This window comes from Puntigrus tetrazona, chromosome 1 (assembly GCF_018831695.1).
Source record: "Puntigrus tetrazona isolate hp1 chromosome 1, ASM1883169v1, whole genome shotgun sequence".
NCBI classification, from domain to species: Eukaryota; Metazoa; Chordata; class Actinopteri; order Cypriniformes; family Cyprinidae; genus Puntigrus; species Puntigrus tetrazona.
Genome location: NC_056699.1, coordinates 4,672,901 through 4,689,536, shown reverse-complemented (window position 1 = coordinate 4,689,536; position 16,636 = coordinate 4,672,901). Strand labels below are relative to the sequence as shown.

The window sequence follows — 16,636 nt, the reverse complement described above, 5'->3', positions numbered from 1 at the left end:
AGTAACATAGGTTACATGTCAAGTGTTGACATGGTAAAATCATTTTAATGTTTGGTCTCGACTGACATATTGCTTTTATAAAAAGGAAGCTACATCAGTATGATTGGGATGGCATTGTTTAATAAATAATTGCATTAATTATTTACAATAAACACAATAAATAATTCTTTGGCATAGTACTATAGGCTGTCAAATTTTGCCAAACATTAATATAGAATTCAATTGATGTGAAGTTACTGCCACTGATTTGCATATTATGGCTATTTTACAACCGTATTATAACAAACAGTTATATTGGGAAATATTACAATTTAAAAAGCAATTTTTTTGCAATTTATTTTCACATGATCTTTAAGACATTTTATTTGCTGATCAAGATATATATATATATATATATATATATATATATATATATATATATATATATATATATATATATATATATATATATATATATATATATAATTATTATCCATGTTAAAAACAGGAAAGCTAATTAATATTTTTGTAATCACATTCTTTGAGAAATATTTTTTGTAAAATTATTAATGTATTTACTGTCGGCTTTAAACAATTAAATGCATTCTTGATGACTGAAAGTATAACTTTTATTTAAAAAAATAAAATAAAATTCTTCTAACCCCAAATTTTGCGCACACCAGTATATATGATATAATATATATATATGTGTTGCAGAGGGTGCCAAGCAATATTGTTTAATGATTTATTTTCTTCCAAAACCGTTTAAAAGTGTAAGAAGCATTGCAATTTCCCATACATTCTTCCCGGAAGTTCAAAAAACCCTTATTTCAGCCTTTTCCAGCTGCTGTGTGGCAGAGGGTTGAATCTTAGTATCTTTAATTGACTTCAGAGGTGCAGATTCTCGTGGAAAACTGTGTTTCCAACCATGTATTCCAGTCCTTCACCTGCCTTCCAGGCGGATTTTTGCATAGACTTCCATGTACTTAAAGCCTCTTTCAAGAGATCATTATTCGTTTCCCCCTTATAAATATAGTACTTACGATCAAAAAGGGAATTTTTTTTTCACATAAATTAAAGATATTCGCTCCCCACCCCTTCACATCTCCTCATATATGCATTCCCAGTGAAGTTAAGGGGATTGTTATCCTAAACCTATTTTAAATTCATTGCCTTGGAATATTTTAAATGCTCTCTCTGAAAGACTTAACAAGCCGTGCCGACAGCTGCAAGGTGTTATAGGCGCTTTCTGACAGTTCTCAAAATGTTTAAGACTCCAATAGGTCACATGTCTCCTCCTCGTCCAATCGGACGGCTCAGAGAGATGCCGGGCCGCCGCCACGTGAGCTTTTTTCATGATACTTGTGACCTTGAAACGTCTGGAAAGATTATTCACAAATATATAGAGAGATAAAAGAGTACGCACCTGTCTCTTCACTCTTTCTTCACCGTGGGGGTCGTGCCTTGCTCCCACTTAACGCTCTTTCACTCTCGGCTTAGCAAACAGACACCTGCCGTCACCTCAAGTGCCTACAGTAGAGCCTAGTGGGCTACCGTCGCTTACGAACGACACTAATACTGATGACAAAGTGCTTGACTTTTCCCTCAATGACACACTTGACTTTTCCGTATAATCACACAGCGTGGCTTTTAGATGGGCGGGACCGGAGGAACATGTTGCTTGGAAACACAGTTTGGGCTGAGGAAGAGCTTGATGGGATGGAGCCACAGTGAAATAAACCAGACCGTTAAAATGTGACTTTTTGCCCAGCAGGGAATAAGCAAGATTACATGCGACTAACCGAGTGCCTGCAACGTTTTCATCTGCCGCTCTTGCTTTGTTCGTTCTCTCACAGGTTTGGGAAACTACCTGTACATAGAGGCCAGTCCTGAGACGCAAGGCCAGAAAGCCCGGCTGTTCAGTCCCAGCGTGGATCCCGACACCGGACCTCTCTGCCTGATGTTCTCCTATCAGATGGAGGAGCAGGGAACCCTGAGGGTCCTGCTGCAGAACAAACACCAAGAGGAAACCCTGCTCTGGTCCCTCCGTGGAGACCAGGAGCCCATCTGGAAAGAAGGGCGGACCATCATACCTCGATCTCCCAATGAATTTCAGGTAAGTTGATTAGACAAGATGCAGTAAAATTACAATTATATATAAGCGCCTAATGTGCATTAATTTGAAATATTGGAGCTGTTTTTGCCAGTCAGTCTGAATCGAGTATTCTGACAGACCATGAAATAAGAAAAATTTCATATATGGTAAATATTTACCTAATTTTTTTTTTTGGCTTAATCTTTGTATATCACAGCCAATTATAGTCAATTGAATTATCAACTATCATTAACTGTTGAGATTTTCTTCAACTAGTTTTAGCAGTTTGACTGCCAACTTTCTCCTTGAAGATCATGTTTTCTTTCTTATTTTCTCTCTTATTTGATGTAAGCATAGTAACTTAAGCTGAGATCACAAGGGAAATATGCTTTGTTCTTGACAAAGCAAAATGAAATGTAATAGTGGTATTCAAAACGTGAGATTAATTCAGTACATTTCATCCCAAATTCACAAGAAAATGTCTATTTTGTCTATAAAACATGGAATTTCGAACAAAAAATTCAAATATCTTAATTGTCTCAAAATGAGCCTCATGTTTGGCGTCATTTCTTATTCTCTTTTCGTTATGGGTACAAATGTAACAGAAAAAAAAAACGCCCAAGCATGATAGTCGTTTACCTGACAGCCTAATAGAAATCATGGTGACATTTTACATTTTGTTCTCATATTTCATCACACAGGTGGTAATCGAAGGATTTTTTGAGGGTACCAAAGGCCACATCTGGATCGATAACATCCACATGAGTGTGAACACACCATTGGAGGAGTGTACTCGTAAGTGTGCGCGTTTCATCTTTTTCTTCCATCATTAGGTTTGTCCTTTTGTCGTCATTCAAAGCAGCAATTTAAGCCAAAGCTATGCAGTATCTCGACCAGATGTTTCTCCCTGCCATGCTCTTTATGGTTTCCTGTGAAGTTCACCTTTATCTCTTCATTACAGACAGCACATATTCCAGTTCCACCATTTCACCATAATTCGTTGAGAACCTCGCTCCATAAACCTCTCTATTTGTTGTGATCAAACCTTAGCCATCACAGCCACTATCTCAAAGAGCTTCTCAAAATAGAATTTATTAACATGAAAGGAGGACACACACAAAAAAATAAAAATACTGCGGCTCGTTGTTTGCCGTCAAATGCAAAATGTAGAATCAAATCTAGGCCACAAATGCCCCTGGGCCCCGATGCTAATCTATGTTTCATTATTTCCTTTGCGCTTCTCCTTCCATGTTTGTAAACAGAGATTTTTAACAGAATTAGCTGATAGCCCGAGCTTTTTGAGGATGGATCTCGCACAGAAGCTTTGTGGTTTATGGTCTTAAAGACATCAGAATTTGACCATGTGCTTGCCGCTGCTACGAATCCCAGTCCATAACTGGAAAGCCTGATTTAGTCATTTTTGGCTCGCAGCGTCGCCGCTTGGCTCGCTCCGAGGCTACGGGACTTGGTGGTTCATTTCGAATCCAAAAATTGGAAGCCTCCTGAGCTCGTGTTCCACCATGCGCCTGCTGTGATTTTTCCCAAAGCATGCTGGGAGAGTTCTTATCGACCCGTGCAGTTGGACTCGCAATTCCCGCCAAAAAGAGATCCCCGAGCCGCTGGCCCCCACGATAGTTTCTCGTCTTTTTCTAATTGTTTGCGTTTCAAGAATTCAAGCAATCTTCTCCGTCCCTCCATGTTCGCTCCCCAAAACAAAACATTCACAACATGAAAACATCTTGAAAACACTTTTCTGTGCCAACAAACTGAGAATCAAATTCCTTATCTGAACACTGAATAGGGAGGTTCAGATAATTTAGCTGCAAGGAAAAAAGGCTTTTAAGTAATATTAACTGGAAACCTGGGTGAATCTCCAAACCTGTTCAGAACATGTCCAGGTCATAACTTATTACAGAAAATCAAGGACTGTGAAGATTTTTTTCATTGTTAAATTATTTCCATGACCAATAAGCACCTCATGGAATTAAAAAAAATGAATTGGCCACAGATGCACCAATAGCAATAATAAAAACAAGGTTTTTATTATTATTATAAATTTTTAGTTATTATTATTAATTATTATTAATAGTTTTAGTGTAGTAAGAAAATAATAATAATAATAATGCGAATAATAATAATGATGATGATAAAAAAAGAGTTTTTGGGTTAACTATAATGAAAATTAAACAATCCACAAAATCTTCAGTTTTCTGTTTTGATTTGAGAGTTAAATATTTCAGGAACCATCTTAGACTGATTTCCTTTGTGGTCGTTGATGTAGGATATTCAGTGCATGTTTTCAGAGTAATCAGCATCTGATACAGTAATGCATGGATCTAGCCCACCGTTAACCTCACATTCGCTCTGTTTGTTTTTCTCCCTTTCTCTGCCTCTCTCCATCTTTCTCTTTCTCATCTAGAGCCTTTTGCCGCGTTCCCTCCAGACATGACCGGTGAGTTTAAACTCTCTGCCTCGGGTGTGAATGTTTGCACTTCCTGCTCTCTGCCCTGCTCAGCAGTTATTGTTTACAGCGATGATCTAGGGTTCGTTTTACTTCCTAGCATGCGGTATTTATGCAGTGAGTTAAGGAGCCTGGGGTTGGGTCGGTTATTTGAGGTGACCAATCCGTTTTTTGGCGCATTTAAGGTCCCACTTGGGAAAGATGCTCAAATAAGGGCTGTCAGGCAGCTGAACCCATGAGGCTGATCTGCCAAAATGTGACACCATTTGCCATTCAAGGAATAGCTCCTCAGATATTACAGAAAATTCACCTTCGCGTGGCTTCAAAATTGTATGACTTTCTTTCTTGCATGAAATATTCGGGTCATTATTTGCTGAACATCATCCCTACTGTCATAGCTCTCAAATCTCATTGAGGTTATGTCAATACTGTATCGTTTGATGTCACTGGATATTCGTAGCAGTCCAAACCAGATGGGTACCCTGTCATTCTATTTTTGAGCCGTCTTCTCCATTCAGCCATGCTAACACTTGTGCATTCCTATGGAAAACCTTGGGCATACTTTAGGGTTTAACCATTTGGCCAGATTTTAGTTTGTGGACCAATTCTCAGTTTTAACTATTAACTATGGCTACTGCCTCAGTAATCTCCTTAATTCTGCTTAATCATAGTTAGTAAGGTAGTTGTTAAGTTTAAGTATTGGGGTAAGATTAAGGGATCTGAAATGTAGAGCATTAGTAATGTGCGTGCTAATAAGCAACTAGTTAATAGTGACAACTGGTCCCTAAACTAAAGTGTTAACAAACATTTTAATATATTCAGTCTTTAGGATATCTGGATAGGATATAGGATAACTCTTTTGTCACTCATTGGATGGCAAAAGATGCTAGTAAAAGAAAATAGTTTATAGTTTCATAAATGCATGTCTTTTTTATCGGAGACATCTGAACTTTTTAGCAATAGCTGATCCTGCACTCTGCTGATCCTTGTGTCAAAAATGTATTTTAGACATAACAGAAATGCTATAAATTATGTCTTTATGGAACTGTTGAAGAAAAGCAGTCATCTGTATGCTTATAAAATGCTTTCATTTTAAAATAAGTGATAAGTGGTACCTGACAGGACGAATTAAATCATCAATCTAATGATTTTTCTAATCCTAATACTTATCTGCAATCACAAATGACTAGAAAAGGCATGAGAATTGTGAGAAAGGTGTAAGATCCCTGGAGAACAGAGTATTTGTCAGTATGTTTGGACACATGGACTTGGACTGGAGTCCAACACTGGACACCGATGCAGTATGATGGTTTTTATACTTGGAGCTCCGCTTCTTTTTATTACAAAATTGTATTTTTAAAAAACTTGGATTCTTGCCTTGGCAAGAATACCCAAACAAGCTACCGGCATATTAGCACCTCCACTTTCTTTTGTGAAATGAGTGTCAATAAAAGACACAGTCAGAGCCAAGTCGCTCTCCCTAATGAGTGGCTCAGTCATGCTCCGTGGCTGAATATAGCATAACAAGATGTCTGCCTGTGCCGGGTTCTGCTCAGATGGCAGCATTGCATCAGAGACTCAGGGTATGTCTCGTTGGAGTCCCTGGAGAACTGTTTTTTTTTTTTTTTGGTGTCATTCTTCTCTCGAATGTTCGCTTCTCACACGGTGCTTACTAATCTGTGAGATAGACAAAGCAGAGCTGACAAGAACCTCTGCTTCCACTTGTTGTGTGATCGTAATATTTGTTACTATTTTGGTTGTTTTCGTCGAGATGTAGGGTTGGTTTTATTTTCAGTGCGTCAGAAATTGCTCAAAGCTGTTGAAATTTAAAGTCAACATGAGGCGTTTCACGTTGGCTTTCTAGGGCAGCTGAACTCATCCGGTAGCTTTGTGGTTGGTGTGAAATAACTCTTCAGTATTACACCAGGTGCTTTAATGGTTGAAATTTAGCTTACAAACTAAATGTATGCATATTCCGCCATAAATCTAAAGTCTAAGGACTAAAGTCTTTTTTTTTACTTTATAATGCATTAATTTATGTTTTTGATATATTTATTTAACTTATTCATTATTTTTAAAATGTTTATTTTTTGTTTAGTTAGCTATGCGTGCATTCATAAAATTTTTATAATAATTCATATTCATATAATTTGTATAATAGTTTTATCTATGACAATCAGTGATCATCATATTACAAAATGTCAACCTACTAAAAAAAAGATCAAAGTGGTGGCAAAATTGTGTTTATTGTCCTTTTCCACCACTCTATATTTAATTACTGATAAAGAAAACGGAATAGAAATATTAAGTCATAATAATTTAAAACATAACATGCCTGACAAATTTAAGTGAAAATGCAAAAAGAGATTCCACATCATAAGTCTTTTGCACAGCCACATTTGATCTATTTCTGATATAGCGGTGCATCGCAATGTATTGACGAAGCTGGCGATGCTCAGCCCTATTAAAAAACTGTCAGCATTCTGCAAGAACCAGAAGACCAAACTGAGAGAGAAAAGAATGCATGTGCCTCTGCTTGGCAAAACAGCCTTTTGTTTTGAATGCAGCCCCTATGTACCCCTAAGACATAAGAGTTTGGAGAACTACCAGCACTTGTAGTCATGTATCTACCTGCCCTTTGTGTAGTCCTGGAGAGAGACTTGTCCCAAAATCCAGCATGCAAAAAAAATCCAGTTTGATTTATAGTACGGCATTCCCACTCCCCAGGACTAGAGCAGGGCAGTCTTTATTTGCAACATGCTTGGAGTCTGACTCAGGTGCCTATTTGAAAGCACGTTACATAACAGCACTGCATTCACTCCCATTGTTTCACTGTATATGTCTCTATGCAAACCGAACGTAGGTCCCTCAACAACTATTCTTCTGCTGGAAAGGGGTTATTTCCTGGTGATTTCGAACAGTGAAACATGGAGCATGAAGCTTACGCCAAAACAGTCAATGCAGCATCTTCCATGGCATTCGTGTGTTTGCATTTGAATCTAGCAGTAGTGTGTGGCGTGTTTCACAGTTTGTATATCTCTCCACCAGGGGGAGCCCTACCAGGCAAGAGTGAGCCAACAATAAATACGCTGTCAGTACCACCTGTTTTGCCCAACTGGTATTACATAATGGCTGTTGGAGGAGCCGTCTTGTTCCTGCTCATTGTCATTGTCATGGCCATTAGCTGTCGCCATCTTACGGCCAGGAGGAACCAACCCACAATGGCCTACTACAGCCCCCACAATGCACATTACCCAAACGGCGGCATGCACAGGGCTGGGATGACTCCCAAGTTGACTGTATGGGTTGAGAAGGGCGATGGGAATTCCTACTGGTGAACACCTGGACTAAAGGTTTAGAGGTTTGCCTGCAAAGGCTGACTTCGTGAAAGAAGTCCTTGACAAAAGCAGATCTCAGACTGAAGAGTTGGAGGAGAACCTCAAAGAACGCTCTCAGATGCTTGGATTCGAAGGCATCCAGATGAACCCAACACTTCGATTTTTCTGTTTCCTCGTTCTGTTCGTGTTCTTTTCTTTCTTGGATACTGACGACCCTGTCTTACTAGCGTGCTTAGCTTGTTTACCACATCTAGCCAGCTCGTACTAATCTGGAGGGAACTTCTCCAAAAGCGAATCTGTATCCGGCCTCTTGACGAACGCCAAGCCAAGAGGACGTGTCATCCAGTGACCTCAATCACTGATCCTGGACTGACTTTGATCCAGTGTGCTGTACTTATGTTAAATCAATGTGATTGGACAAGGTCAGAGCATCGGCGAGTTCAGAGCTGTTGTGGACATGCCACAATGTTTGCACTTTGACTAGTCCCTGAGATTGATTACGAGTACTTTACCTTATTATAGCAGAACATGGGAACAGACCTTTGGTGAAAGAGAGAACATGAGCTTTCTGATAAATTAAAGCATACGGGCGAAGGCTCTATTACTGAGAATGTGCTTCTTAGCACTTTTTGAATACAACGCAAGCATGATTTAATTAGTAATAAGGGAAGGCGAAGTATTGCTTAAAAGGTTTCTGCATGTAAACAAGTCTGATAAATAGAGAGTCCACCTAAGATGATATAAACATATGCTGTCGTAATGAACACTGCCTTTAAAGTCAACATGAAATCAAAATTGAGTCTCTTAATATATCTACTTGGTCTTATTGTGAACAGTTGATCAATGCATTGTTATTACAATCGTGTAATGAGTTCTCATTCTAAGTTAATGAAAACATTACGGTTCAATGCGTAAGGTCTTTGTACACCTCTGAAAACATAGATACATATAATATATCACATTTCTCTGAAAAGATCCTCCTAAATATTACACACTGCACCTTTAAACCTTGCCAATATTTAACAAAATAGATTAATGCCAGTTGTCAAAAGCTTAATATAGAAAACAAAACCAGATTTAACTAATAAGCACTGAGACTGGGATTCGCAAGCCTCACTGAAAGTAGCAGGAAAAATGTGTAAACTCTCTTTCAGACTATATCCTTTTCACCATCCAATCAGTTCTCATTTCAAGTCCCATCAAACGTTTTTTCATTGTGCAACTAAAATGCATTGCAAATGTTCTTTCATGTTGACTTTAAACATTTTATTAGTCATGGTTTTATATCAACGATGTGCTCAACTTGAATGGGATGGCGCCACCAATGAGATAAGAGCATCATGGGAAAGAGGGATTAAGCAAGGGAGTCATGTTTTGTGTTTGTTTCTGTGCTCTCTGTGGCAGTATCTAGGTTATTCCTTTCTATCTCGCATTTCTCACATTTCTTTCCCAAAGATCACCCAAAACTGTGTTGGCGTGTGTTATTCTGAGCAAACGCTTGCTGGTGTGGAGGCTCCAAAAACAAGTCCCATAAACAAAGACAGCTGTTTCCTTTCTCCATCTCTGTGCTATGAGGAAGCACTAAGCGCTGGGGTGGGAGAGAACTTGTGCAGATATCAACACCTGGTAGCAATTTTAGTCCACTGAAGCATCGTGAAGCTTCAGGAGTGATTAGCAGTGAATGCTGTCCAAGATTGCCATATGCTTTTTATAGTCATGTTGAATCGTTTACTAAATTGAGTTGTCAGTCAGTTTTATAGGTTATATTATTCCGTTCTGTATAAGGATCGTGACAGGGACTTTGGCAGTGCCATTTGACTATCATTTGATACTGAAATGCTACTCCAAGGTATTGCCTTAGTACAAATGTCAAAAGCGGTAACTGTTTTAAAGGAATAGGTCACCCCAAAACGAAAACCTGTTATTCTAGACTTGTATGACTTCTGTGCAACACAAAGGGAAATGTTTTGAATAATGTTCATGCTGCACCTTTATGTAAATTAAAATGACCTCACAGTATATATCATAAATGTAGTTTTTATAGAACCACAGATTTAGGTGAGCGAAAATAAAAAGAAAAGAAAATTTGCATTGCCGTATAATCACATATGGTGGCAAATTTGACGTTAGTGACATTGACATTGGTTTGCCATTTACACTGTTAATCCACTTTTGTATATTCTTTTTTAGCAAAAGTGTAAACATTTCCTTTTGTCTTTCACACTCGAAAGAAAGGCATGCAGGTTTGGAACGACTTGAGTAAATGACTGAATGATCTTTTTCATGTGAACTACACCTTTAAGAATCAAGAAAAAGCATTTCAAAAGATCTTCATGTCAATGTAAGAAGTATAGAGCTGTTCAAAATGGAAATAAAAGGATAAAGACCCTTGGCTCCTGAGGGGCTTTTTAATGCCATTTCCTGCTGTGAGGTGGTAAGAGATGTTTTGGCACCGTCATGCAATGTGCTTTTAAAGCAGCCACTTTATCGCTCTTTTCTTCCCTAAACCGTGTCCCCCCTTCTTTTTTCACTCTTAATATTTTTTAATTAGTTAATGGACCAGATACCATTTATTAAAGCTGCTAAAGGCGTTCCGTCTCCCGCCCCGTGTCTCTCGTCGACTCGGGAAACCACATTAATGAGTGCAAGCGCTCTCTCGAGAACGCCGTCAACACGTCACCCAGCGAGGCGTGATGCCAAACAGCCATTCTTCTCGGGCTCTTAAATGCATCACGAATACTGAACCGAGAAGCTTCTAATAAAGCAAAACAGTCTATTTTTCAAAGCGAGGAGGATTGCGGTTGATGTGCACACCCCTGCCGATGTCTGCTCAGATCCGAATGACTCATGCTAGCTGTACTTTTGGACACGGGCGTCTCAGGGGTTGTCGAACAGTCGACAGCGCTCTCCTCGGAGGTGGGGAGTTGGGTAGAATAGATCGCTCACAATAGATCCAGCCAGGCTACCGCCTTCACATCCGTAGTGCGCGATCTCTCACATTGATTCTCTGCTTTTAGACACAGCGGGCTCTGACTCGGACATTTTTGGAACAAAGCGACCTGATCCATAAAGCTATTCGAAAGTTATGGGCCTTCTATTGTACCGCAAAGCTTACTTAGGTGGTGGTGGTGGTGGTGATGCTACTGATACAGACTATGAATTTAATCATGATAATGAGGATGATGATGATGATGATGATGTTGATGATAATGCACTTTGCTTTATGAAAGTACCTTCTAACTGTGGTCAGCCTATACCTCAACTTTGAAATTAGTAAATTGTTTAAAACGCGAATGTGAACAGAATATTTTTGCTTGATGAATTTGTGTCTTGAAAACCTGCTTTTAAAATGTGACAATAAAATCTTATTTTTCTAATCCTCACTACTTTTTTTATCTATTTATATCAGAGCAGTAACAATAGGCATTGGCCTATTTTTGCTGCTATATTTGTGTGTTCCCTTAATGTTTAAATGCTGGTGTGCTTCAATTAGTAATTATGTAGGTCACATGATGTTATTCTCTGTACTCTGTAATTATGTTGCATATCTTGCGACACTTTTAATAATTTATCACTTAGCCTTAAGTCCCAAAATATACTTATTTAGATTTCTGTCAATCGAAGGCCTATTACACTGCACAAGTTCATGAATACAAACACGCTTGTAAATTAGCAAGCTTGTTGAGGTTAGTTACTGTGCGTTGTCGACATGTTTATATCTAGTTATCTAAATATTGAATAATCAAATGTTATGATGTGAAGATGACTCCAATGCCCCATTTTGCGCTGAAGTGTGTTCATTCAAGAATGCACACTTATATTCATTAATACAGATATCAGCATCATATTATATGTTTCAATACAATGTTTACATTTCTATCCACAGTTAAAAAACCAGCTGTCGGAAATGGGCGTCTCTTCAATGGGAAGGACCACATAAATGCTGGTAGGCTCCCACTATTACACAAATACCATATATATGACTGTTTCCTGACAGGCTATTTATTCTAACCAAGTTCAAAGAAGTAGAACCAGAAATTAGAAAAACAGATGGTTTGGACATATTTGAAGTGAAATTACTGCAATAATGTATTTTTTTCTCATCTTATTATAAATGATTTGTCTATGCGCATTATCTGTCAAATCAATGTTTATTTGAAAATACACCACTTTATGTAATTAAATGGGTTGGGAATGCTGCTTCCCATTCCATTACTTTTTGGCACAAACTGCAGAGCTCCACGGTGCATCTGTGCATGTTTGTATGGGTGTATTTGTGGGTATGTATGTGTTTGTTCATACTTGCATTGCCCTCACCCTGCATTTCTGCAGAAATCCAAAAAAAACCCATCTCCGGTTATCAGACTCTCCGCCACTTTCCTTCCTGCTATCACACAGTTGGAATCCATCTAACTCATAAAGATATCTTTGTTTTTCGCTCTTAAATAAATAAATAAAAAAGTCAAGGACGAGTTAATTACCCAAACAAAATCTGTTCATCCTTATAGACTGTCAACCCCCCTCCGTCAGTCTTTCTTTCACTCTCCCTGACTTCTTTTATCGATGTCTTCCATCTTTTTCTCATTTTACCCCTACTCTAATACAATGTAATGAAGTCTGTGTTTAGCTTACACTCTACACAAGCTGTCAATCACCTCAGAAGCCATTTGTTGGAACTAAAAGGGCAAAAGCTTTAACAAAATGCAACAGATATCAGTCAAAGTGCAAAAGCAGCTCAGCTGGTGCGAGTTTTGGCATCCGCTCGCTGTCAAAAGCAGCCTAATTAAGCCTAATGCAACCGCTAGCAAGGCACAGGGTGCCACAAAAGAGTTTACGGCTTAGTTTTGTCAGCTGAAAACAACCATGCCGACACTGTTCTCCCACAGACCAGGCCATTAGTTAGTATCTTCCTCCATAGGATACTGTGTGGGAAAACAAACACAACAACTTCTGTTTAGCCTTCAAAGGGTGTAGTGTTGAAACAAACACTCTTACAAAAATATATTGTATAAGTACAGTAATTGCACTGTTTGCTATATTAATTCAAACCAAAAGGCTATACCAAAAAAAAATTATTTTAAGAACTTTGGAGTGCCACGGTGTTTACTTAAGAACACTTTGAAAACATGCTAATGGTAAAACATATTAATATTGTCATGCTCTTTCACTTACGTTGTACTACCATTATGTCTTGAACATTTGCCATACTGTGGTACTCTTGAAAGCACCATGGTTTACCATAAAATCTATCATGCTACATGCTATCACTGTACCATGATTTGTACCATCTGATACAATCACTATATACTTTGTGGGAGATGACATTCAGAATACCATGGTCTTTACACCAAAACCTTGGTAGTACCATGGCACAGTTTTTTGGACCGATTAGTCTGTTGGCAATGTTAGTACAATGGTGTTCTTCTAAAACTCTAAATAACTCAAAGAATACCATGTTAGTACCACAGATTCTAATAGATTTCACTGTTTGCCGAATTTCAGTATTGTATAAAATAGTACCATCTGATGCTTCACTGTACCATGGTACTGCCACCATGTATTGCTGCCATCTAATACCTTCAGTCTTTTTGGGGGGAGATCATACTCCTTCAAAGACTATGACATTACTATTGTATTAAATCTAAAAACATTTATGTCAAGAATGTCCTCTTAATGTTCTCTCCCTTCCACTTGTTGTAGGTTTCCAGTTTCCAGAGTGGAGCACAGCCGAAACGCCATCAGAGCCTCCAGTGACACGCATGGTCGACAAGGACAACACTTGGCTGTATTCTCTGGACCCCATTCTCCTGACCATCATCGTCATGAGCTCTCTGGGTGTTCTTCTAGGTGCTGTGTGTGCTGGCCTCCTTCTTTACTGCACCTGCTCGTACGGCGGCTTGACGTCACGCTCGTCCACTACTTTGGAGAACTACAACTTCGAGCTGTATGATGGGATTAAGCACAAAGTAAAGCTTAACCAACAGCGCTGCTGCTCCGAGGCTTGAGGAGAACAGATGGGGAGATATCAAGTATCCTAAAATGACCTCAAAGTAACCCGATTTGACTCTTTGAAGAGACGAGCCTCATCTCTTAGTATTCCTGGAATGCATGTCCATCTCAGCTGGAGAGCTCCTAAACTGAACTTCTCCTGGAGCTTATTTTCCAAGCAGTTGTGCTTATTCAGCTCTAACGCTGCTGCCAAGGACTTCCTCGTCTTTCACTGGATTACATCAAAAGTGGAGAGTTTGGTGCCACAAGGATTGAAACCCCTTTCCAGGTCTCAGCCTCAAAATAAATGTCGATACATATCAATGTTCTCCTATTCCAAAAAGATGAGAGTATATCAGTTTAGATTTCTAAGAGGTCTAGTTTTTAAAATGGGAGATCTGTGGCTGGACTTTAGAGCCTCAAACATCTGCCCACCATCATTCCCGAAAGTACAGTTTGTGGCCTAGGATGTGATGCATTGTTTTTAAAGGCTTTGATGGGTTTAATGTCGCTTTATTGTTTTTTCCTCGCAGAGAAGTTCAATAGCCCAGGGTGATTATACGTCATTATTATTGTGTGTTTACAACCCATTGCTTTCAGCCAACCATTTTGTTTCTCTTGTCAGTCTGACAGTTTGGAAATGGAAAAGTAAGACAGATCGAGGGTTCTTAGATTTAGTTTTCGGGCAGAGTGTGTTTTGTGGATTGTGTTTTGAAAAAAAAGGCACCGCACTTGTTTGAAACGACTGAGGATTTTGTCAGTGCAACCTATGGATTGCTGTAACTGGGAGACACAGACTGACAAGCTAATGTGTGAGCTTTGAGCTAGCAAAGAGGCATTAAATAATGTGAAATAGGAGTTGAAAGGCTGACAGATACAGAAGAATGGGTTTAAAATACAATTTGTCTTATTTTTTCTCTGAGCATTAATTAATGCCTCAGTTATTGGTTCAAAGAGATTCAGGTCCACTGCTTGTATTAAAAAAATAGACAAAAATCTATCGGTGCGGTATATCTTGGCTCTTGGGTCAAACAGATATTTTTACACCTCAAAATTAATGTTTAAAGGGTCAGTAAGAGGTAAGATAGTTTAGATTTGGATTAATTTGAAGTTTAAAAAAAGTGTATACAGAAATATTTAATATATTTTCTTGAAATTCTTTTTTGAGATGTCTAGAAGAATGTTAGAAAACCTGTCAGTGGTGACCAACATTATTTCACCTTAAAAAAACACAAAAAAAAAACATTTTACAGTTGTTGTTCTTTTAGGTTTTGTGCAAACAATGTAGGACCTAACACGGAGGCTTGAGGAACACCAATGATTTCAAATGTACATCATACAGCAGTTGTTTCCTGTTTCATTCCCAATTGGTATTTTTTCTCTCTTTTACTCAGTTTTATGTTTCCATGCTTAGGCTTTATGTTAACAGGAGACAGGTTTGGTTGTAAAATCTGCTCCCCTGTGGTTTTCAAAGACTGGAAAAAGGTGGAAGACAGATGCCGTAAATCTTTACCTACTTGCTCAGATGGGATTTCTCACCCTCATACATGCTCAAAAACGCATTATTGGAGATGGTGGAAAAAAATGCACCCAAAGCACACTACACCTCTGCAGAATAAGACACGTAATGAGAGTCTGGGATCTTTGATATGGAGTTTTGAGGCACTGACGGGTGAGCCTAGATGTTTCTACTGAACCCTGCTTGATCCGTACACTTACTTCTTATCTTCTTGAAGACTCTTGCTACTGGACCCCTGGACTTTTGCAAGTGCCTTGGAGCTACTCTGTTCCAGCCTCGGCTCTAGACCTGAAAAAAGACTGCTTTGGAGCGTTCGTCTGTCTTAAACACTTAAAATACTTGAGAATCACAGCACTGGGTATAATTCCAGTCTCTCTTTGGACACTTTGTACAGAAAATGTGCTTTTTATGATGATGATTATTGTTATTATGATTATTTAATAAAGGATTGTTAACATATTGGGACGATGTGGTGTTGAACATTTCTAAGTGGATCCATGAGGAACAGATTGATGTTTTACGATGGGTCTTGAGTTTTGAGTTTACAAGAGCACAGGCTTATGGGATTGATAAATGAGTTGAATACTCATTGCTCAACATGCTCACACACATGCAACTGATATTGCAAATACCAGACCAGCACATAACCTCCATTGACAACAAAAGCAGTCCATCAACAGAACCTTTGACTCTATTAAATATCAACACATTCAGTCATAAAACACATACAAACTCGCCCTCGCTTTCTCTTTCCAGCTATGTCTGCTACAGTTTCTCTCATCTCCCCATGGGCTCCCATTAGCACGGACCTTCAGTCGCCTTCATTTAGGGGCTCACAACATCAAAGCTTTGAAGTGCCTTACTGTTCCATCCCCTAAAGTTCCCTTCATCCCTCCACCTCATACAACCACCCAGTTGCATCCATTTAACTATTTCTCTACCTCAGCTTCATAGTGTGCCTGCCTTTGCCTTTACCAGTCTGACTGTTTCACTGACTAATGATGGGAACAGTGAAATACAGTCTAGTAAGCTCAATCAAATCCCAAGAATGCCAATAGTGTTGGAATTTGAAATGTGTGGCTTTTTCTACATGCCTGTTAATCTGAGGTAGTCTATGTTGGTGTAGTTCTTTAAAAAAATATTTTATAATTCTCTCATAATTAATTATACGCTAAATTAATGTAGCAAACGGACTGCAGCATAGAAATGTAGGACACCGAAGCTTCCAAAAAAAAGGGTCGCCCATATGGACATCA

General features: G+C 38.7%; 1 protein-coding gene across 2 annotated transcripts in view; it reads left to right on the top strand.

Moving 5' to 3' along the window:
* The window catches only part of nrp2a (neuropilin 2a), a 65,772-nt gene extending 49,924 nt beyond the window's left edge, over positions 1 to 15,848 (top strand). The window contains exons 13-17 of one of the 2 annotated variants that reach the window (XM_043240460.1): positions 1,836 to 2,095; positions 2,776 to 2,869; positions 4,494 to 4,526; positions 11,760 to 11,819; positions 13,574 to 15,848. In XM_043240460.1, coding sequence (XP_043096395.1) covers positions 1,836 to 2,095; positions 2,776 to 2,869; positions 4,494 to 4,526; positions 11,760 to 11,819; positions 13,574 to 13,878 — 752 coding nt within the window. In that variant the 3' untranslated portion in view covers positions 13,879 to 15,848. The other variant, XM_043240468.1, reaches the window with a different exon arrangement.
* The last annotated feature ends 788 nt before the right edge of the window (positions 15,849 to 16,636 follow it).